This window comes from Chelonoidis abingdonii, chromosome 5 (assembly GCF_003597395.2).
Source record: "Chelonoidis abingdonii isolate Lonesome George chromosome 5, CheloAbing_2.0, whole genome shotgun sequence".
Classification (NCBI taxonomy): Eukaryota; Metazoa; Chordata; order Testudines; family Testudinidae; genus Chelonoidis; species Chelonoidis abingdonii.
The window spans coordinates 144,729,343-144,753,068 of record NC_133773.1 but is presented as its reverse complement, the minus strand read 5'-3'; the positions used below and the strand labels follow the sequence as shown (position 1 = coordinate 144,753,068).

General features: G+C 55.2%; 1 protein-coding gene across 1 annotated transcript in view; it reads left to right on the top strand.

The window, feature by feature from the left end:
* ATP6V1B1 (ATPase H+ transporting V1 subunit B1) overlaps positions 1 to 23,194 on the top strand; it is a 78,836-nt gene extending 55,642 nt beyond the window's left edge. Inside the window, exons 5-14 of the mRNA XM_032762442.2 lie at positions 3,377 to 3,454; positions 6,300 to 6,439; positions 13,655 to 13,756; positions 14,848 to 14,945; positions 16,352 to 16,475; positions 18,791 to 18,941; positions 20,324 to 20,406; positions 20,862 to 20,966; positions 21,391 to 21,520; positions 22,280 to 23,194. Coding sequence (XP_032618333.1) covers positions 3,377 to 3,454; positions 6,300 to 6,439; positions 13,655 to 13,756; positions 14,848 to 14,945; positions 16,352 to 16,475; positions 18,791 to 18,941; positions 20,324 to 20,406; positions 20,862 to 20,966; positions 21,391 to 21,520; positions 22,280 to 22,446 — 1,178 coding nt within the window. The 3' untranslated portion in view covers positions 22,447 to 23,194. The remainder of the gene's footprint in view (positions 1 to 3,376; positions 3,455 to 6,299; positions 6,440 to 13,654; positions 13,757 to 14,847; positions 14,946 to 16,351; positions 16,476 to 18,790; positions 18,942 to 20,323; positions 20,407 to 20,861; positions 20,967 to 21,390; positions 21,521 to 22,279) is intronic.
* The last annotated feature ends 532 nt before the right edge of the window (positions 23,195 to 23,726 follow it).

Genomic DNA, 23,726 nt, shown 5'->3' with positions numbered 1-23,726 from the left:
GGAGAACCAGTTGTTAAAGGGCCAGGGAGTGGGCAAAGAAATTCGGTCCGTGGGCTGGACCATCCTGTTGCTCCCAGGATCCCCAGCTGAGGAGGCTGAGGTTCCCCTGGCCCTCCCCTGTTTCCCCCCCAGCTGCAGTGTGGCCAGCCGCTGGCACCAGCTGAGCAGTTCAGCTGAGCTCCTGAGTTGCCCTGCTGCTTTGAGCTGCAGGCAAGGTAAGGGGGGGGCCTGCAAGCTCCAGGGCCGCTGGCGGGGGGCAATTTTCCCCAGGCCCTGCAGGGGGCCCCGGTCCAACGAGTATGTCTCCCCCCGCCCCGGCCCCTCCCCTGCTTCCCCCTTCCTTAAATCAGAACTTTTTATAGGGAACCAGTTGTTAAGATTTTGGCAGCTCATCACTGCCCCAGCCCCACCCCAGAGCTCGCACCCCCAGCCAGAGCCCTCACCCCTTCACACACCCCAGTCTCCTGCCCCAGTCCAGTGAAAGTGATTGAGGGTGGGGGAGCACAAGCAACAGAGGAAGGGGGGATGGAGCAAGGGGGGGTGGGGACTCAGAGAAGAGGCGGGACCTCAGTGATGGGGTGATGCAGGGGGTGGGGCAGGGCTATTCGGTTTTGGGCAATTAGAAAGTTGGCAACCCTAGGAAAAGGAGGAGGAGGGGACAGGGTTCCGTGGCGAGGGGAGTGTGCTTGGCCGAAATGTTGTTTGTGTCCAGGGCCCCAAGAAATCTTCATCTGCGTCTGTGTGTACAGGGCCTGGCACAGTGGGCCCTTGAGCTCCACTTAGTGCCTCTCTGCGTTAACTGCAGTATTACTAATGATGACTGGCCAGGTGTTTCTTTCATCTGAAACGGTTGCATTAATTCTGTTCCATAAACACCAGCCCGTATCGCTTGAGCTGCGAGGCTTTTCAGAGAATCCCAGAATCGTAGGACTGGAAGGGACCTTGAGAGGTCATCTAGTCCAATCCCCTGCACTTGTGGCAGGACTAAGGATTATCTAAACCCTTTTCAATGAGAGAGGGTTTCCTTTAAAAAATGCAAACCTTCCCCTGCAACAGCCTTGGGCTAAGACCTGGAAATCAGGAAGTGAAAGTGACGGGTCTGGGTTTCATTGCTCACCGGGGGTGAAGGATAAAAAGCAGCTAAGCAGTTTCCGTGCTGAAAGGTGAATGTGATTTGTCCAAACATCTCTCTGTGTTAATAACTCAGGTTGTTAGTAGTAACCCAGGAAAGGGCCTTTTGCTACTGGGTTTTGGCCTTCATTTTCAAAAGCAACTTCAATTTTTAGGTGCCCAAGTTGAGACACCTTAACGGGGCCTGATTTCCAGAGGATGGGCATGTGGCCCTTTCTGCTAATCAGGCCTCTTTGAGGCACATGGAGTGGGACACCCAAAATCTTAAGCCCCTTTTGAAAATGTAGGCCACTATTTTTATCCTGATGGCGTCCCTGCTAGTGCTGCAAAGAGTGTATAGTCTGTCCAGGCAGCGTACCTCTCCAGGCGGTCCGCACAAATACGGTTCAGCCCTAATCTGCTCTGCTGGGACATACTGATCAGGGGAATTATACGTAAATCCAAGGTCGTTACAGTGCTGCGCCGAAGCTCCCTTTGTCCCCCCTTTGTCCAAGCTACTCCTCCATATTCTCTGGGAGCAACACAGGAGAGGAAACAGTGTAGCAGCCACTGCACTGGCCGTTGGCCAGCCACAGATTCCCATACAGAAGGGAAGTCCTCAGGGAACTGGATGATCCAAGTTTCTAATGGCTTTGCGCTGCCAGAGCACTGAAGCCTCAGCAGAGTCCAGGATCCGGGCCAAGGTCAGTGCCTCGCTCGTCCTGAGAGTCCAGGAAGGAGAGAAGAGAATGAGAGAAGGGCCAGAGAAGGGATACAAAGGCAGGGGGGTCTGTGTAGGCTGTGGAATCTAGGCAAGAAAGGGCTCTGTGTAGACTAAGCCATGGCCACGGCCTGTACTGTCCCCTTGGGCGCACATCGCAAAGGACGCGACATGGTGCACACTCCCCAGATCCAGCTAGCCAAGGAGCAAGAATCTGTGGCTAAGGCAAGGAAAGCTTAGCCTGTGTCTTCAGGGGGAGCCCCGCCAGCAGGGCAGCCTCCCAGACGGTGAAGACGGTGATGGGAGCAGCTTGACTGAAGAGGTTCAAGGGTGGGGAGGGAGACCTGGATTAGAGGGGGGAGAACCGCCTTGCTGGGGGTTACATGTTGGTGTGAAGGGAGGAGTCCAGCCAGGGGTCAGGTGGGGTAACCCTCCCCATCCTTCCCCTGGGCTTCCATGACCCTCGTTAAGTTCTAGACCAGTGAACGAGGCGCTCCAGCCAAGCCTTGAACCGGCCTCAGCGCACAGGTGTTCTCCCGAGAGAGCGAGTGAACGTTAGCCCTCTGCGCCTCTTTCTCCTGAGCACGCTCCGTGGCGCTCCCACTCTGAAGCCCCATTATAGATCTGCTATCGGCCATTGCCGCACTGGGGAATCGATAGCGCTGCGTTAATGCTCCCCCACTTCAGCCCTTTCTCCCCCGTACGCCGGCAATTACCCTATAGGACTCTCTTCCGGCCCTTTAAGAGGGCCGGGGAAAGCATTGTCCTTGTCACAGCAGATAAAGATCAATACTGAGACGGCGCTGGGAAGAGGGAGCCACTGACCATGAAAGGTCAGTAACCTTGGTATTCACTGTGCCTCTATTTGTCTTAGACACACAGTTGTTTAATTTATCATTGAAGCAAAAGCAGAGGTGGTGGGGAGGTGAGCTGCTGAAGGAAACATCCAGTAAAACAAAGCACCTGGCTCATTAGGGCCCTTTGAAGTAGGAGGGAAGACCCCATTGATTTCAATGGGCTGTGGGTCAGACATTGAGCAACCAGCTGACCGCTGTCTGTTGGATGGGCAGGTGTTGCATGCAAAATGGCTTACATTTTCAGCCAGGCCTGGGGAGAGCCCAGGCTCTGCGGGAGAGAGAGGATGGCTCAGTGGTTAGGATGCTGGCTAGGGACTTTGAAAACCGCGCTTTGATTCCTTACTCTGCTATGCTCTTCTGGTGTGACCTGGGGCACGTCCCATCTGGGGACAGGAGCCGTGTTAAGTGGACTAGCTGGGTCTACAGCTTTTCTGAGCCTAGAAAACAAGCGCTGGAACACAATGAAGGGTGCAAAGCCCAGGAGGGATGAGGGAATGTCCCCGACACATGTTGTTTGCTTGCACCAAGTTTACCAAGCAGTCCGGCTCTCTCTGTATTACTGACCTGTCCTCTATGTTATTTACTGCTCCTCCAATCTTTGTGTGGTCGGCAAACGCAGTCAGTGATGACTTTGTTATCCTCCAGGCCATTGGTGAAAATATTAAGTAGCGTTTATTTCCCTTTGCAGGTCGGGTTTTTAACGGTTCTGCAAAACCCATCGACAAAGGCCCAGCTGTTATGGCCGAGGATTTTCTCGATATTAACGGTAAGCCTGATGCAAGAAATGAAGTTGGCAAGAGATGTTTAGCACATGATCTGAGGGGCAGAGATCATGTTTTCCTGTGTGTTGGGATGACACTGAGTGGCTCTCTAGCTGTCAGTCATAGCAGAGAGGCCAAGGAGAATAGGTCCGTTGATGGCTATTAGACAAGATGGGCAGGGATGCAACCCCATACTCTGGGTGTCCCTAAATCTCTGACTGCCAGAAGCTGGGACTGGATGACAGGGGACAGATCACTCAATAACCGCCCGTTTTGTGCATTCTTTCTGAATAGGGTGACCAGCTGTCCCGTTTTTAAAGGGACTGTCCCATTTTTTGGGACTTTTTCTTATATAGGTGCCTATTACCCCCCACCCCGTCACGTTTTTTCACAGTTGCTATCTGGTAACCCTATTCTGAAGCACCTGGCATTGGCCACTGTGAGAAGACAGGATACTGGTCTAGATGGACCATTGGTCTGACCCAGTCTGGCTGTTCTTATGTTTGTACTTTGCAAAGTGGAGCAGGCAGATCCCAATTTTACAGGTGGGGAAACTGAGACTGAGATGGGCCATGACTCGACCAAGATTACAGAGCAAGTCGGTGGCAGATCCAAAGAACCCAGGTCTCCTGGCTACCAAGGGCCAGGCCCTAGTCCCTGGGCTGCGTGAACCAGCACTAAAGATTTCAGATCACGTTAGCGAGAGGCTGCGGGGCTTGAATTTGACCAAGTTACCACGGTTTTTTTATTCATAGGTAATAAATTCCAATGTGAAGAGCTATTTTTGTGAACAAATAACCACTGTTCTTTGGTGTTTGCAATACAAACATTGCAGCACTGGGCTCGTGCATGACACTCTGCAGGTGAAATTGTCTAGGGGCTGACAATGAAATGGACCAAGCTGTTTTAATTGCCCAAGCCAAGTGAAGGGTAAGAAGGGAACTGAGGTCAGTGGGGAGATCTTCCTGGCCAGTGTGCGTTAGATGAGGCTCCAAAGAATAGTTTGGTCCCGGGGGTTAGCCAACATCCGGGGCCTTGCTGGGCTGTTTCAGTGAGGATGAGAAATCGAAGCTTGCACTCGGGTATATTCTTCGGTGAAGGGTTGTTTGTTTACAAAAACTGTACACAGAGTCCTGCTTCCCAGAGCACAGTGGGAACAAACAGGAACTGGTTCCCCGCTCAGAAATCCGTGACTGCCCCTCCAGCCAGCTCTGTGCCCAAGAAGCTTTGTCCCTCTTTTTCCTCTCTGCATCACACTCACAACTCCTGCCTCTGCCTCCAACACCCACAACCTGCAATCAATAGTCAATCAAAGAGTCAGCCTAGGGAGATTGTGGAATCTTAGTCACTGGAGGTTTTAAAGACCAAGTTAGAGAAACACCTGTCAGGGATAGTCTGACTCCAGATAATCCTTAGTCCTGCCCTGAGTGCAGGGAACTGGACTAGAAAGACTCGAGGTTCCTTCCAGGCCTATGATTCTATGAATATCCAGCCTCTGCCTTTGCAATCAGCGAAACCTCATTGAATCTAACAGGGTTAGCTCTGTTTGCCATGCGGCCTGTTGCCTTGCACGGCTGCAGCTGTTTTTACTACGTAAAGGGGCTTGATTGTTCCGTCTGTTGAGTGAGGCGGAGAGCCTGGCACCACTGGCTTTAACAAGGTATGTGATTGTCTTTGGATCTAAGGGCTTGTCTACACTGAAATGCTGCAGCTGCACTGATGCAGCCCTTCAGGGAAGCCGCTACCTACGCCGATGGGCGAGGTTCTCCCGCTGGCGTAGGCGCTCCACCACCCTGAGAGACAGTAGCTAAGTCCGCAGGAAAATTGTACCCGTCGACCTAACGCTGTCTACAATAGGGGCTAGGCTGGTGTAATTGCGTCACTCTAGGGTGTGGATTTCTCACAGCTCTAAGTGCAGTTATACTGACCTAATTTCCTGGTGTAGCCCAGGCCACAGACTCATCTGATAGCGACCATTGGCACATTTCAATATAACAGTATGTTAGGTTTCTCAGTTACATTCAGCAGTAGTAATCTGAGGTGGTATTAGAGCCAGAAGCCCTTATGTAGCTTTTATTCAGGCAAAACCTGCCTCCGTGAAGCTGAGTGAGGTCTACACGACTTGGCCAATGTCCCTCTAACAACAGTCGGCTCTTTACTGCCCTCAGCTATGTGCTTGCAGCTCCCACTGACTTCACTAGCATAACCCACAGTGGAACAGCCCCCGATGGGCCCCCAGTTGAAATGACTCCACTGTGTGGGTCATCTCTGGGAACTGAACCTGCGTCTAAAAGTACAAACTTCACTGCTTGATTTAAAGGGCCCAGTCTGTTAGTTCAGAGGTGGTAGCAGACTCATAACCTCTATATGGCCCAGCCACTGGGGAGATCTGAAACTATGTCCTTCCTGCCGTGGTTACATTTACATGGGTGTATCTGAGGGGGGGGCAATGTCAACCTCCAGGGGGCACATTTACACACATGCGCGTCTAAGTGATGCCTGTGTAATAACACACAGGCTGCCCCACAGGGACCTGGATTCCTGCACACTTGACAGGACTGTTCAGTCACCTGATCACCCTCATGCAACCCCTGCCCTACAGATTTTAAGGGGCCATTGTCCAGGTCAGCAGACCCAGAATGGCACTCATCTTTCTGGGCCCTTCTCTCTCTCTCTCTCTCTCTATTTGGACTATTTTCCCCCTCTATGTGAGGTTTTTGGATTTTTCATATCTAATAGTTCATTTCCCTGTCCCCACAAAACCATCCAGGTCTCTTAAGTGACCCTACAATAACAAATCAGGTCCACGAGCGTCCCATGCAATAACCCCTTCCTGCCTTCTTGCTTCAGGTCAGCCTATCAACCCGCATGGTCGCATATACCCTGAGGAGATGATCCAGACTGGCATCTCGCCCATCGACGTCATGAACAGCATCGCCAGGGGGCAGAAGATCCCCATCTTCTCTGCTGCTGGACTTCCTCACAATGAGGTAGAACCACGTCTTTCTGCCCATCCCTCCCTGTCCCCTTCTGCAGCAGGGGCGGCCAGGACACGTGGGGCGAGGGCAGACCCCTTGCTACTTTATGCTAACATCAGCCGTGCTGGATGTTGGGTTCTCGTGGCATTGCAAGTGCTGGGACCACCGGGCCCCCGGTAACCATGGATGTTTCTTGCAGAGAGGGCTGGCTGGCCCAGGGATTGGTAATGGTGGTCACAATTTGAATCCCCTGTTCCTAGCTGGCCCAGTTCGCCCTTCCCAACAGCTGTCCTTCATTGGCTGGCTGTGAGATGCACCTCAAAGCCTCCTTTGCCAGCAGGCCAGCCCAAGAACCCCCCAGCACCACTGAATCCCACTCCACCCCCAGGCTGGCAGCCGCAACAGGGGTGCCAAAAACTGGGTGGGCCCTAAAGAGTGAACAAGACCTTAGAGAAGGTCCTTCTGAGTCAGAGTCGAGACCCCAGGCAGAGGCGTGTGTGTGTGAGAAGCCTGCCCTGGCTCTGCCTTGTGTGCTACCTGTCCTGTGTGGCACCTGCTTGCATGCCCAGGCTGTCCACATGACACCATCTACAATCCATCCGTTTATAGTGCTGCTCTGCAGCAGGTTCTGCAGGCAGGGCACTGCCTGGCACTCAGGAGACCTCAGTTTTAGGCCCAGCTCCAACCTGCCGGGTGACATCCAGCAAGTGGCTTCCCCTTCCACCCTTGTCTCTCCTAGAATCATAGAACATCAGGGTTGGAAGGGACCTCAGGAGTCATCTAGTCCCACCCCCTGCTCAAAGCAGGACCAACCCCAACTAAATCATTCCAGCCAGGGCTTTGTCAAGCTGGGCCTTAAAAACCTCTAAGAAAGGAGATCCCACCACCTCCCTAGAGAACCCATTCCAGTGCTTCACCATCCTCCTTGTGAAATAGTTTTTCCTAATATCCAACCTAAACCTCCCCCACTGCAACTTGAGACCATTGCTCCTTGTTCTGTCATCTGCCACCACTGAGAACAGCCGAGCTCCATTCAATCAGGGAACAGAGCCACACCATGTGACCCAGCTGGGCCTCCACACACCACTAGTAAGAAACAGCGAAAGCTCAGAGCAAACATTTTGTAAGCATTGCACTGGCTGAAGGCCTGTGGTCCGAACGGTTCAGCAAGTCCTTAGGAAGAACAGGTGTGTTTGCAGGAATTATTCCCCAAACAGTTTCGGGCTCAGTACTCAGTGACTAATCTCTGCAATGGACAGTTTGACCAGCTGTAAAAGCACAGTGTTTTCCTAAGGGAAGGCCTGTGTAAGCAAGATACATCAGGAATTTTGGATTCAGTGACCTACTCTGTGGGCAAGCCACTTCCCTGCTCTGTTCCTCAGTTTCCCCAACTGTAAAATGGGGTTAATGCTGCCACACCTACTTTTATGAAACACCTTGAGGTGATAATAATATATAACAAATAGAAGAAAGGGGAAGTTGACAACAATCTATCAGTCAAAAGCTAGGACATATGAAAATTGTTAAGGGAGACACAGAGAAATCTATGGCCGGCAGAGTTAAGAACAACAAGAAGGAGTTTTTAACGTATATTAGGGACAAAAAAAACACATGTAAAAAGTAGAATTATCAATAATAATGCAGAAAAGGCAGATGTGTTCAAAATATTTCTGTTCTGTATTTGGAAAAAACAGATGATGTGATCTCATTATATGATGATGATAACTCTCTTTCCATTCCACTGGTATATCAGGAATATATACCAGTTACACAGCAGCTACTAAAGTCAGACACTTTTAAATCAGAAGGTTAGGATAATTTACATCCAAGAGTTTTAAAAGAGCTGGCTGAGGAGATCACTGGACCATTAATGTTCATTTTCAATAAGTGTTGGAACAGTGGAGAACTTTCAAAAGCTAATGTGGTGCCAATATTTTAACCGGGTAAACAGGCTGACTCAGATAATTCTAGGCCTATCAGCCTGACATCAATCCTAGGCAAAATAATGGAGTAGCTGATATGGGACTCAATAAAAAATTAAAAGAGAGTAATATGATGAATGTCAATCAACATGGGTTTATGGGAAACAGATCCTATCAAACTAACTTGATATCTGTTTGGTTGATAAAGGTAACAGTTCTGACATTTTGCACTTAGACTTCTGTAAGGTGCTTGACTTGGTACCGCACAACATTCTGATTAAATAAACTAGAATGATATAAAATGAACATGGCGCTTGTGAAATGGATTAAAAGTCAGCTAACGGAGAGGACTCAAAATATAACTGTAACGGGGAAATCATCATCAAGCAGGTGTGTTTCTAGTGAGGTCCCACAGTGATCTAGGCTACACCATTTTAAACATTTTTATCAATGAGAAGAAAACATAAAATCATCACTGGTAAAGTTTGCAGATGACACAAAAATTGGGGTAGTGGGAAATAATGAAGAAGAGAGATCAGTGAGTAATACAGAGCAATTTAGATTGTTTGGGAAACTGGGCACAGGTAAATGATATGCATTTTAATACAGCTACATGCAGAAGAATGGCCATATTGGGTAAGACCAATGGTCCAGCTAGCCCAGTGTGATGGAGTAGGGACTGTCTGTGAGGGGAACGGGAAAGCAGGGGAGGACTTTAGGTGATGGACAGGTGCTCAGGCTGTAACCCGACCTGGCAGGGGGGAGGGGGGGCACCTGGGCGGAGGGGAAGAGAGCAAAGGATTTGGCCGGAGGAGGAAAGGCAGGACAGTTGGGGTTTGGGGCTGTGGGGCGGAATTCAGGGGATCCTAGCTGGGATCCAAGCACCCTGAACCCCCAGAAGGACTCAGTGGAGGGGTCCTGACTGTGCCTGCAAGCTCTGCTGTAACCTGTGTTCCTGTTGTCCAATAAACCTTCTGTTTTACTGGCTGGATAAAAGTCACTGTGGGTCCCAGGAAGAGGGGTGCAGGGCTGGAACCCCGAGACTCCGTAACACCCAGTATCCAGGCTTCAGACAGTGATCAATGCCAAATGCTTCAGAGAGAATGAACAGAACAAGGCAATTAGTGAATGATCCATCCCCAGTCAGAAGTTAGGGACAGCCAGAGCATTGGGTTGCACCTCAGACAATCTTGACTAATAGCCATTGCTGGACCTATCCTCCAGGAATTTATCTAATTCTTTTTTGAGCCCAGTTATAGCTTTGGCCTTCACAACATCCCCTGGCTAGGAGTTCCACAGGTGACTACATTGTGTGAAGATATACGTCCTTATGTTCGTTTTAAACCTTATGCCTGTTCATTTCATTGAGTGACCCCTGGTTCCTACAAATGTATACCTCTAGGAACAAATAATTTAGGCTATACTTACATGATGGGGGACTCTATCCTGGGAAGCAGTGACTTGGAACAAGATTTGGGGATCGTGGTGGATAATCAGCTGAACAGGAGCTCCCAGTGTGATGCTGAGGCCACAGGGGCTAATGTGATCCTGGGATGCATAAATGGGAATCTTGAGTAAAAGAGGTTATTTGACCTCTGTATTTGGCACTAGTGTAACCACTGCCAGAATCCTGTGTCCCGGTCTGGTGCCCACAGTTCAAGAAGGATGTGGATAAATTGGAGAAGGGTTCAGAGAAGAGCCGCGAGAATGATGAAAGGATCAGAAAACTGCCTGATAGTGATGGGCCCAAGGAGCTCAGTCTATGTAGTGGAACAAAGAGAAGGTTAAAGGTGGAGTGATCACAGTCTATAAATACCTACATGGGAAACAAATATTGGATGATTGTCTCTTCAGTCTAGCAGACGAAGGTCTGACACAATCCAGCGGCTGGAAGCTGAAGCTAGACACATTCAGACGGGCAGTAAGGCGTGCATTTTGAACAGGAGAGTAATTAACCATTGGAACAATGTACCAGGTGCTGTGGTGGACTGTCTATCGCTGGCAAATTTTAAAGCAAGACTGGGAGTTTGTCTAAAAGCTCGGCTCTAGGGATTATTGTGGGGCAGGTCTCTGGCCTGGGCTAGGCAGGAGGTCAGACTAGATGATCACGATGGCCCCTCTGGCCTTGGGATCTATGAGATTCCTCATGGAAGATGAAAGATGTTGTTTTTGTTTGTATCTCTCTGCACCTCCGGCACCAGCGCCCGCACTCCTCGACCAATCTCTAAAAAACAGACCTGGGTTTGGAAGGGCAGGGTCTCCTCAGCAAGGCCATCAAAGCCAGTAAGAGCCGAAGCCGGCTGCGCTAGAAACGTCAAGTGAATTTTGTGCTGAAATGCCAAGCTGCATCAGCCCTGATCATAACCACTCAGTCGTGAACTTTAATGAACTCGAAATATCAGGTTGATCTATAAATGCAACTGGTGCTGCTGCTTTGGCAACGAACCAGAGATTCGCAGCCCAAGAGGTAATCAACCAGCTTCCTCCTCTGCCAACAGCCACACACGCCAGCCAGAGCACGAAACAGTGATGCAATCGGATGGAAAACTTGGCCTGACAGATCGGGAGTGACAGACGAAAGTTAATATAATCAAGTCAGGGCCCAGTGCAATGGATGCTGCGGCAGCACAAGCCAGAGGTGGGGAGGGATCCAGGAGCAGAGCCGGCCGATAAAGGAGGGCAGGGAAATAGCCTCAGCCCCTCTTTTTTGGGGATCGGGGGGCGCTGGTAGGCCTGGGTCCCTGTTTTAAAGCCAGGCCTCCAATTGGTCCTACCATGATTCTGAAGCGGATTGAAAGGCAGAATTAGTGGAGCAGATGCCCATGGTAGGTACTTAAAGGAAGGATCAGATTAGAGCACGAACTCTCATTACAGGGAGCGAGTTATAGATCCTTCCCCACCCGCCATAACTGCCCCTCTGCCCCCATCCTCCATCACTTCCCCCTGCCCTCCCTCAACCCTTCATGCCTCCATCACTGTCCCCTCCCTTTTTCCCCCCCCAACCCCCCCCCCTCCATCACTGCCCCTTGCCTTCCCTCCACCCTCCATGCCTCCATCACTGCCCCCTGCCTTCCCCCACCCTCCTATCCTGCATCACTGCCCCCTGCCTTCCCTGCTATCCCCCACCCTCCATCACTGCCTCCCGCCTTCCCCACACTCTCCATCCTCCATCCCACCCCATTAGCAGAACAAGTATTATCAACCCGGTGCAGGGCACTGGCGAAGCTGCCAGCTGTCTGATGGGAAAGCAGCCCCCTAAGCCCTGGCCTGGACAAGGGCAGTGAGTGCAGATCAGCCAGGCCAACTCGGCAGGGAGCGCTCTCCCTCTCTAATACACCTAATAGCAACAAAACTGTACAGCACCTGGCGTGTTGGGAACAGCACAGCCAGGTCTGAGCAGGGCTCTCCCCTCCTGCGTCACCGGCTCCCCAAGCTTTTCAGCTTGTGTTTCTAGCTGGAGCTCCTGCCATTTTGGTACCAGCTGTTTAAATGCAGGCCGCAAGAGATGGGACAGGCCATGTAACTATACTCTTCTAGAGGCCAAGGCAGGCTCCTCCCTAAGTCCGTTCTCCAGAGCTTCGTCCAGCATCGGTTTCAACAGCCCAACCATCTATCCCTCTTCTGCAGCCTACTAGATCTCACTAGGGAATGGCAGCATGAAGGCCACTAGCTCGGCTAATGCTTGGGATTGAGGACAGGCCCTTCCCAGCTGGACGTTCGAGTTGAGCAGAAAACCAGGCTTCAGACTCGCAGACTCGTCCCCTCTGAGGATCAGGCACAGAGGCAGACACTTGATCCCCACAGGCCTGTTATTTGATGTTATTTATTATTTGTACTGCCTGCAAACCCTAGTCATGGGCCAGGTCCTCGCTGTGCCAGGCCCTCGCTGCGCCAGGTGCAGGACAAATACAGAAAAAAATGTTAGTCCCTGCCCTGAAGAGCTCACAGTGTAAGACAAGAGACAACAGACGGATACAGAGAGATGGTAGCGTACAAGGAAACAATCATAGAATCACAGGACTGGAAGGGCTCTCGAGAGGTCTTCTAATCCAGTCCCCTGCTCTCATGGCAGGACTGAGGATTATCTAGAGCATCCCTGACAGGGGTTTGTCTAACTTGTTTTTAAAAACCTTCAGTGACCGAGATTCCACAACCTCTCATGGCAATTTATTCCAGTGCTTAACCACCCTGACAGGAAGTTTTTCCTAATGTCCAACCTAAACTGCCCTTGCTTCAGTTTAAGCCCATTGCTTCTTGCCCTATCCTCAGAGGCAGTATTAGCCAGCAGGAAGGCCGGGGTCCTGTTTTTTGTAGGATTTGCTGCAAAGGAGCATTTTGGGGTGGGGGGGAGGAGGAAGAGGAGGTGGTTCGAGGCTGTTTACGAGGAACTCGTCCCCAGCACGTGGGGCAGCAGGGGAGGAAGCACCAAAGGATTTGTCTGAAAATGTAACAAGTGGGTGCTGGTGACAGACATCAGGAGCCGTTTGGAGATGAGCTTCCACATCTCAGGAGTGAGCGAGAGGTGATAGGAAAGGTGGGGATTGGCCAGATGTGGCCTTGATGGTGAAAACAAGCAGCTGGTGTTGGATGCTAGAGAAGGGGGAGGCAGTGGAGGGAGGCAAAGAGAGGGGCGACGTGGTCAAGTGCCAGGCTAGGAAAACCACCTTTGCCGCCGTCCTTTGCGTGGATCTGAGCAGGGCCAGGCTGCCGTTGTCGAGGCCAGAGAGAAGGGTGCTGCAGCAATCAAGAGACGCCCGGCAATGGGCGTTCTGGCTGTGCGGAGTGACAGGAACAGCCATATCGTAGAGACACGGCACAGGCAGAATCAGCAAGGGTTAGACGTAGCTGGAGGTGGGGACTTAAAGAGATGGCCGAGCCAAAGAGGGTGCCCGGTTCTGCACCTGAGTGACAGGCAGGACGATGGTGGTGGTTTCCACGATGCTGGAGAACAGCAATGCTTAGGAGAAGATTAGGATTCAGCCTCCATTTTCCTTTCCTTAGCAATATCCCATGACTCAGTCATCTTCTGTTACCTCCCTCAAATACTCCCAGAGGCAGTTTCCATGTACCCCCTGGCTCTGTATTTGCTATGGTTTGATAAAGCTTCAGTCTCCATCAGCCAAATTCTTTGCTGGTGTAACGCGGCTGGCTTCCGTGGAGTTACGCCAGCGTGCAGTTTGGCCCCGCCGATCTGAGATGGGCTGGATCCAGAGCCCAAGTGAGCTGGCGACCTGGGCATCAGGCTCTGAGGCCGGGCTGAGGTGCCCATCTCTGGGTTTGAGCCCTGCGTCTTTCCCCTCCGCAGATTGCCGCACAGATCTGTAGACAGGCTGGCCTGGTGAAAAAGTCCAAGGATGTGATGGACTATCATGAAGAAAATTTCGCCATCGTCTTTGCAGCCATGGGGGTGAGTCCAACCGGGGGCTGGTGGGGATGACGCAAGCCTCCCACCTCCGTGCAGGGCCTTGCCTCAGGCAGCAGGTCCTGGGGCGGAGGGCTGGGGACACCCTCAGCAAGCACAGGCTGCTGGGAGGGCGCCTCACCAGCTGGGCCCCTTGCAGCCCCATGCAGCAAGGCTCTGAGGGTGCCCTGGACTAGGGGTTTGGGTCAAACCCAGAGCCAGGTGTCCAGACCTTGGCTGGGGATCTGGGGGTCACAGTCATCATGCTGGGGCTGGGTTCTGGGACCAATCTGGGGAGCTCGGGCTCAGGGCTGAGGCTGGGGCTGAGCTTTGGGATCAGCCAGGGCCCTTGGGCAGGGGCATCCCTGCGGTCCAGGGTTTGGGGCTGAGCCCAAGCCAGCGGGTTCGGGGACAGCCCAGCCACTGGGGGATCAGCACGAGCATGGGAGGATCCGACGTCCTGCCTTGGTCTCGGGGCCAAGGGCTTTGGGAGCTGCTCCTGGGAGAGGCACGGCAGAGCAAGTGGTCAGTGGGGAAACAGGCTAAGCCCTGGAACTGCCTCCCGCCCCCCTCGGGCTGGGCCCGGGGAAAGGGAGAATCCCCCCTGTAAAGAGCCAGGTGGTCAAGATCGGCAGCACTGTGCTCCCCCCTGCTGGACAGCTGTGTCCTTGCAACCTGCTCTGACCTTGGCCCCACACCACTCCCTGCCCCTGGCACCGGCTGCTTCCTCCAGAGACGGTGCCCGGCGACCCAGCGCCACACGGAGAGGTGCCCTGCAGCCAGGCCAGTGCCCCGAGGCACTCCGTGCCACAGCAGCCTGCCCCATCCTGGCAGGCCCTTGTGCTGCGTCCCCAGGGTGACATGGGTCCAGAGGAGTAAGAGCAGAAAGGAATGAAAAGATCCAAGTTATACAAAGAGGCTGGGGTGGGAACCAGAGACTGGGACTCAGGACACCTGGGTTCTAGTCCCTGCTCTGCCACTGACTCCCTGTGGGACTGTGGGTAAGTCCCTGCCCTCCCCGGGCCTCAGTTTCCCCATCCGTACAATGGGGACTGTTGTGTTGCTCAGCCCCGCCCCATTGTGGATGTGATTGGCAGGTGAACATGGAAACTGCCCGCTTCTTCAAGTCGGACTTCGAGGAGAATGGGTCCATGGAGAACGTGTGCCTCTTCCTGAACCTCGCCAATGACCCCACGTGAGTACAGCCCCTGCCTATCATCAAGGGAACTGCACCAGATCAGGCCCCATTAACCATAACATGCCCGGCCTCCTGCCTTTTGTTCTGCACGCGTGCAGCACCTAGCGCAACGGGGTTAGTCCATGGCTGGGCTCCTGGGCACTACCATAGTACACCTAATAGCAATAAAACTGTACAGCACCTAGCGCAATGGGGTGCATCCATGGCTGGGGCTCCTGGGCACTACCATAATACACCTAATAGCAATTAAATCATACAGCGCCAAGCACGACGGGGTCCTGGTCTATGACAGGGTTGCCTGGGCCCTACGATAATACAAATAATTAATGATACTGAGATCTGGATGGCTACAGGCATCCTCGTCTTGGCTCTGATCTCCCTCACTGTGGTGTAAAGCTGGAGTAACCCTGTGGAAGTCAATGGAATTGCTCCGGTGTAAGTGAGAGAAGGGTCAGAGCCACAGGGTCTAGTTATCTCTGGCGTAATTCTACTGAGGTCAGTAGGCCCAATCCCCCATTGCATTATGGGCCCAAATGCCACTCTGGGGAGGAGCTCATCTCTTTGGGTGGCGCTCACACTCCTCTGCCATGGGGTGCATGCCACATGGGTGCTACAGATCGGGCAGCCCTCCTCCTGCATCAGGAGGAAACCACTGGCAACTAGAAGGTGCCTCCACTCCTGCCGGGGGCACCAGTCTTGCTGAGGGGCCAATCTAGCATTGACTCCAATGGGAGCAGAGCCTCAGCTCCCCTTGACTCCAAATAGAGTGGATGCTGCCCAGCCTCTTGCAGATTTCAAGCCCTTTCACAATGCCCACCCCCGTGCCCTCTCGTCCCTTTGCTGGGTGGGGCGGCTAGGACATACTGCAGTGCAGCCTGGTGGCCAGTAGCGGAGAGAGAACGCAGCCAAGGGTTCGCTAACACAGATCAGGGTCCCTGCCATGCCAGGGGATGGCCCAGTTCCTACTGAGAGAGTAACGTACGGGCTGGTGTGCATACGCGGCTGCCCTCTGCTAGATAGACTTAGCACTGCTCCCCCGCATGTCCTAGCCCAGCTGCGGCTCCCAGCAAGGGGAGCATCAGCTCCTAGCTCAGTGGGGAGGGGCTGGTTTTGCAGGGCAGGAGGTTCTGGGCTCGCTCTGCATGGCCCAGGGGTGCAGCCGTGCCATTCCTGCTCCCTGCGGGTGTGTGCCGATGCTGTCTGTGGGCTTGGGGTTCTCGCCATTGGAGGGTGGGGAACTCTGAGGTGAGCGAGAGTGGGGCCATCTGATGCCCAGAGGGGATTGGCCCCCTGGTAACCTGGTCTCTCGGGGGAATGGTGTGGCTGCGGTGAACGCGCTTTCAGGGGACGCTGCAGGATGCCATCCCAGACCAGCCTCTGCTAATGGCCGTCTCCTCCCGCAGGATTGAGCGCATCATCACCCCGCGCCTGGCGCTGACCACCGCCGAGTTCCTGGCCTACCAGTGCGAGAAGCATGTCCTGGTGATCCTGACCGACATGAGCTCCTACGCCGAGGCCCTGCGGGAGGTCAGTACAGAGATGCCTCCCATCCTGACGCCGCAGCTGGACTCAGGCCCCAGCCTTCCCAAGAGCTGAAGGTGCCTGTGAACAGGCCGCACTGGGTCCCACCGCCCAGGGAGGGCCGGACTGTCCCCAGGTGATCAGCCCCCAGAAACTCCCACTGAGAAAGGTGAACAAGCAGCGGGAGCTGCTGGGAGCTGAGGCCTTCATCAAACCCAGTCATTTCCTTTGGGCTCCTAAATGAGAGACAAATGCTTTGGAGACTCTGGTCCAAACGGGAAACGCAGGGGTGATGTGACCAGGGGCGGTTCTAGGCATTTTGCTGCCCCAAGCACGGCAGGCAGGCTGCCTTCGGCGACTTGCCTGCGGGAGGTCCCCGGTCCTGCGAATTCAGCAGCAGCCTGCGGGAGGTCCGCCGAAGCCACGGGACCAGCGGACCCTCCGCAGGCACGCCGCTGAAGGCAGCCTGCCTGCCGCCCTCGTGGTGACCAGCAGAGCGACCCCCGCGGCTTGCCGCCCCAGGCACGTGCTTGGCGTGCTAGTGCCTGGAATCTCCCCTGGATGTGACCCTGTTCCCCTGCCTATGTCAGGCTCCTGTCCACTCCCTTTCAGCTGTCCCCATCCCCCTCCCGACACACATCAGCACATTCACCTGGGGGGGTGGGGGCTCGCAGGTTGGGGTGAACGTGGTCAACTCTCTCCCACAACCTTCTGGGACTCACTTTCCTCGCTACACTCCTTCCTTCTGGCTCCTTGGGCCTCACCCCCTGGCTGCACCCGGCATCCAACGGCCCCAGGGTAACGTGCATTGCAGGGGGCTGGGGATGGGGAAAGTGACTCCAGTCCACGCTTGCCTCTGTCCTGGAGCCACATTTGTATTTCTCATCGGGTGTCCTCCCTCGGGCCCTGAACCTGGAGATTGCTAATCTGAGCAAACCGCCTGGCTGGCAGCCCAGTGACCAGCCAGCGAGGGGTCCTAGGTAGTGCCAAGAGTTTTCGGAGGCATCGTGGCAAAGGCGAGTTTTCAGGAGGGGTTTGAAGGAGAACAGAGGTCGCTCTGTGGGTGTTGCTGGGGAGCTCCTCCTGAGCACGAGGGGTGGCAGGGAAGAAACGCAAAGGGGCTGATGTGAAAACTTGCTGGGCGGACGATGGTGGCGCACGCCCATCGGAGCCGAGCGCCCGCAGCATGATGGCAAAGGAGAGGTAATGGAGCCTCAGAAGCGAAGACAAGCAGCTTGTGTGCGATACGAAAGGCAGGGAGAGCAAAGCAAGGGGGGATGGGCTCAAAGCGGCTGGCTGGGAGACAGATCTTTGCAGCAGACCCTGAATGGGTCTGAGCGGGGCAAGATGGCGTTTGTCAAAGCCGGGGAGAAGGACACTGCACGTGGGGAGAGCCTGGGGGAGTTTTACACTGTAGCTGCAGGAAAGGCAGAGTGAGATGCAGAGAGAATCAGCCGGGTTTATCTGTTCACACTAATAGCCCTGGCCCAATAGCTCAATCAGTCGGGCCCTGTCCTGTTACAGCTGGAGGCCCTGGGCTCAGTCCCCACCCAGTGACCCTGCCAGGAGGCATCCCACCAGTGGAATGGCCCAAATGTGGGTTACACCGAGCCCCTAGGTCAGCGGGATCCCTGTGGATGGGAGGCTTTTCAAAGCTCTGGCAGAGGTGCGACCCGCTGTCCTTTCAAACATCCATCTCCGCTGGGAGGGCAGTTTCCCTTCCCCGGGGGGAGAGCTGAGCTTCAGGGGCTGGGTTTTATTTTGCCGGGGCATCTTCTTACCCTAGAGCCATTTATCTGAGCCAGTAAAACAGAGCACTCAGCGATTCACATGCACCCAGCCCGGGTGAGCGCTGGTGACCAGCCCTCTCCTGAGCAAACCTGGCGCTGGGAGAAGGGGCCAGCCCGCTGGATCGCAGTGGGAGGCAGGCAGCATGGGTTGTCCCTCAGGCAGAAAGAAACTGGGATGAACTAAGCACAGGGGGAACCCAAAGGCAGGGCAGGAATGCGATCCGAGGTGCGGCAGGAGTGTGCCACTGGGCAGAGAGCTGTGGAGGGGGCAGGTTCACCAGGCCTGGGGGCGGAATCGCGCAGGAGGGGCGCTGCTCAGTCACTGCCCCTCAGCTGGGATCCACCAGAAGGGGGCGCTGCGCCTACGGAACGGCTGGGCAGGGGTGCATCCTGCTCCGTATCACAGACCCAGTGATGGGGCCGAAGCTGGGACAGGTCCTCCCCACAGGGCCCCTCAGCAGATCCCAGGAGGGTGGGACCCACAACTGCTGTCCTGAAGCAGTACCCCTTGCTTCTCGCTCTTTCCCTTAGGTGTCAGCAGCCAGGGAGGAGGTGCCAGGCCGCAGGGGCTTCCCTGGCTACATGTACACAGACCTGGCCACCATCTACGAGCGCGCTGGGCGCGTGGAGGGGAGGAACGGCTCCATCACACAGATCCCCATTCTAACCATGCCCAACGACGGTGAGCGGCACAGGGCAAAGGGCACACGGCGGGCCAGCCCACGGCCCCCCCAGCAGTCAGGCCACAGGGGGTACCGGGGGCATCAGCATGTTGCTCGGTGATTTGCTGCTGCTGCATTAGCAGCTAGGATCCCAACCGGTGGCCATGACTCACACCTGATGGCAGGAGGGATCTCAGCAGAAGGCTGTGCCTGCGCACGCAATGGGGAGGATCCCAGCAAGCTGCTGTGCTCCCATGCTCTCCCCTATGCTGATTTTGATCCCTGAAGAGATGTGGGGGTGTTGGACTCAGCTGGCCCCCCAGGGAGCAGGGCGAGAACCGGCCTCCTTCAGCACCCAAACCACCAGCTGTGGGCTAATGGACAGCAGCCTTCGCTTCGGCTAGCAGTGGTAGATCCTTTATCCTCTCCGTGGCCCAGCCACCAAAGGGCAGCACTGCTCACTGACTCCTGCACACTGCACACAGGTCTCCCAGGGCCCTCCAGGGGACCTGGGCGGCGGTTGTGTCTCTTCTGGCGGAGCCTGGCCCTTGAGCGTAGGAGAAGCAGGAAATGGAAAGAGGGAAGCTGCTGCCCAGGCATGACTTCTGCCCCTGCATCCCAATTCCTTATCTGAGGTCCCACAAGTTCCCCTATTTGCAAGAATCACTCAGGCTGCAGCCCTCCCTGCGCCCCCCCCCCCGCCCCCAGCCGTCAGCATCCTGTCAGGAGGGAGGGGATAGTGGCTGAATGCGGCACCGAAGACCTTTACATGGGGGAGCGCCTTGGGGAGCTGTCAGAAGGTGTAGTGCTCCCTCTGCTCTGGGAGGAGACTCGTCAGGGGAGGATGGGTCTGCAGGGCACCCCACGTGGGCTTTTCCTGGGATTGTGCCAGGGTAGTGTTCTCCCCTGAGCTGCAGCTCTGCCCCCCACAAACCCTGCGTCCCCTGGGACCAGCAGGAAGCCAGGCTGTTTGCACTGGGGCCCTGCGTCAGCACCAGGCCCCGATCCAGCTCCCTGATCACATGGTTTCATGGCAAGCACCAAATTGTCCATCAATGGTAACATATCAGTCAGCTGGGGGCTGAGCCGTCCAGTCAGGGAGAAGCACTGCCATGTGACTGGCATCTGTAACAATCTGTCGGGAATGGAGATGGTCCAAGAGCTAATATTTGCGCCTGCTTCCCTATCTGCCAGGGCTGGAGTCTTGTGGGTGGGGTGGTCCTGCCCTCTACCAGGGGGAGTGGGTGAGGGTCTTCCCAGGGCAATTCCTTGGGCCGGGCATAGGCTGGCATCCAGGACCTGGTGAAGTGAGCCACGCCAGCTGTCAGAGAGTGGGGTCCTTGCGGAGGGGGCCCTTGACAGGCCTCACAGGCTTCCATTGGCTCTGTCTTTTCCTTCCCAGACATCACCCACCCCATCCCCGATTTGACCGGCTTCATCACAGAAGGGCAGGTGTACGTGGACAGACAGCTCCATAACAGACAGGTTCGCCGCCCCCCGAATCCAAGAGCCACTCCTTCCGCCCCTATGTCATGGGGTGGAGCAGAGGGCTTAGGCTCTGACTGCAGCCCTGGAAACCCACTGCCAAAGGAGGCGACCCCAAGGCTGGAACCGCAGGGGTGCACAGAGCCATGGCTTTGGGGGGTCTGGGGGGCTGACTGGCTAGCAAGGGAGCACATGATAAAGAAAGGCGAGATCTACTGCCCAGGGCACAAACCTGGGTGCCAGGAACTCCACCCTTCTAATGCCAGCTGGCCACTGGCTGCTCCTGTGAGCCTGGGCAAATGGCTCGGCTGCTGTCCATAAAATGGGGCTCACAATCCCCATCTCCGGCCGGGGTTTCTTGTGGGGGGTTCACTAGCGGGTGTCCGTCTGGCACTTACCACAGCTGCCGTGCAGGGCATGCTAAGGCCATCATGCTTATGTGCTTTCTGCCACAGATCTACCCCCCCATAAACGTGCTGCCCTCCCTGTCCCGCCTGATGAAGTCGGCCATCGGGGAGGGCATGACTCGGAAGGACCACGGTGACGTGTCCAACCAGCTGGTAAGTGCAGCAATAGGGGGTAGGAATAATTTGCTACATCAGACCCACTCACTGAGGGATTCTCCATCCCGACCCCTCTCTCCTTTCCCTTCATAGGGACAGGTGGAGGCTGTGAACCGGGGTAAGTGCGCTGACGTCTCCAGAGGAAGTATGGTTCAGTGGTTAAGGTGATAGCTTGGGACCCTCAGGTCAATTCCCTGCTTTGCCCCAGACTCCCAGCATCCTGGGATCGGGTCTCTGCCTCGGTTCCTTACATGCAAATTGAAGATAACAGCCCTGCCTGGGGGATAATCTATCTTACATGGCGCCCAGCACTGTAGTATCTGGGCCTCTTGCAGTCTTCAGTGGATTTCTCCCCACGCACCCCTGTTGCGAGTTCTCCAGCACCCCATTCACCGGTGCATCCTTTCGGTCGCACCCCCAGTACGCCTGCTATGCCATAGGCAAGGACGTGCAGGCCATGAAGGCCGTGGTCGGGGAGGAGGCGCTGTCGGCCGACGACCTGCTGTACCTGGAGTTCCTGCAGAAGTTTGAGAAGCAGTTCATCGCCCAGGGTAAGGAGCCCGGCTTCCAGCTCCATGCACAGGCGCCCAGCGGGCAGGCAGAGCCCACACGTCTGCAGCAGGCCGCGGAAGGGCACGGCTGAAGCAAGCCACTGTGTTTGCTACACAGGACGGGCTCGGGGTCCCCGCTTGCTGTGCCTTGGCTTGCAAGCAGGCCTGGCGGCCCGGTGCCCCCCTTCCGCAGAGAGCCCACAACCGAGTGGTGCTCAGTGCAAAGACACCCGCACTGGAACCAACATCGGGCTTTGCAGGCACAGCCTACGGCCAGCTCAGGACAGCAGGGCCTGAAAGCTCCCGTCATAAAAGACTGTGTAGCCCTAGTCTCCAGAATCCCATTCTCCAGCCTGTTCCAAGGCCCCAGGGCCCCCTGGCCATTCTCCAGTTTCTCCTGGGGCCCCCTGGTTGTTCTCCAGCCTCTCCCAGGGGTGCCTGGCGGTTCTCCAGCTCCTCCTGGGCCCAGGGACTCCCTAGTCATTCTCCAGACCGTCCTGGGGCCCCCTGGCCATTCTCCAGCCCCTCCCAGGGGCCTGGGTGTCCCTGGCCATTTTCTAGGACTTAGTGGGGCGTGAGGCTCTTTAGCCCTTTCGACCCTCCTGGTGCTCACTTATCTCTAGCCGTTCTCCAGACCAGCTTGGGGTGCGGGGGTCCATATTCATTTCCAGCCTCTCCTGGGGCCTTGTTTAGGTGTCCACCCTTGGGCCCCAGGTGTCTGCAACCAGTCTCCCAACACGCCTCTGTCCCACTTGCCAGGCCCCTACGACAACAGAACCATCTTCGAATCGCTGAACATTGGCTGGCAGCTGCTCCGCATCTTCCCGAAGGAGCTGCTAAAGCGGATCCCCGAGAGCATCCTGGCCGAGTACTACCCGCGGGAGGCCAAAGCGCCAGGCCTGCAGCACCACGACACCGCCCTGTAACCGCCTGCTCCGCTGCGGGCCAGCCCCTCACTCAGAGCCTAGTTACCAGCTCCTGTCACCCCCTTTGGACCCCGTGGCGGGTGTATTTATGTAAAGGAACAGCCCCTAGTACTGATGAGATGGCTCTGCGGCTGGGTGAGCTGCGTGGTATTTACACAGCTGGCAGCTAGTTACTGTCACAGAGTTGCTGTCCCAGCACGGCCCCTTGTGGCTGGAGGTAGTGATGCCACAGATCTGCCTCAGTTTCCCCATGGCAATTTTCGGCCTGATCTGGCTGTAAAGGTGTCTGGCCCTCTGGCCCAGCCACTGGAAAGCATTCCACTTCCTTTGGGGGGTTGCTATTATTGGAAACCAAAGGTCTTTTCAGCCAACGAGGTCCAAATCAATACCCGAAAAGAGCCCTAGAATGCCCCCCACCCCTGCCCTGGGGTGCCTGGGTCCCTCCCTCCCAGCTCTCCTCCCTGTGCTTCTGGCTCCAGTCTTCCCAGCACGGCCACAGACCCTGTCCCCGCTTGGTCTTAAGCCATAGCAAAGCCGCCTGTCATACCGCATGGTCCTGCCAGGCGTCCTTCTCATGGAGAGAGATCACTTCCCACCACCTGCCCCAGGCCAGGAATCCCAGTTTGCACCTCTGGCCTCAGCAGCTGCAGGCCTGACCAGACATCACTATTTACAATGTACCATGGGCTGGGACCCGCAACGGCGAGCGGCTAATTAACCTTCAGTAAAAAAAATGTCAAGGGAAAAATCTGTCTCTGGCTCTTTAATTGGGACATGAGGGACCCTATTTGGAAACGACCCCCCAGCCTTTAGTGGGTGTTGAAAAAGCGCCATCCCGCCCGGGCGGTCGGCTCTCACCAGCTAACCCTGCATCCCCACTTTCCAGCTGATCGCAGGGTGGTCGTATAGGTTTAACTACATCAGGTCTTAGCCCGAAGGCCATGAAGCCAAGGCCTGGCAGAGGGTGTGGGTCAGAACGAGGAAGTTCCAGCCTGTCCCGGTCTCTGGAGTTCTGCCGAGTGACATCAGAAGCAAAGGAGAGGAATACAGGCTCCAAAAGCTGCTGGCGCTGGCTGCTCTGGAGTCACACTAGAACTTGGGGATGTGCTGGGCAATTGTGTCCACCCTGACCTGGCGCACTGGCCGGTTCCTGAGCAAAGGAACGAACGCTGTGGTGTTAGAGAAGCATGGTGGGGCATGTGGGGGCAGAACACATATTGACAACAGGTGATGGGCTCATTGCTTGAGGCAACATGCCACTGTGTGGGCCCTTCCCATGT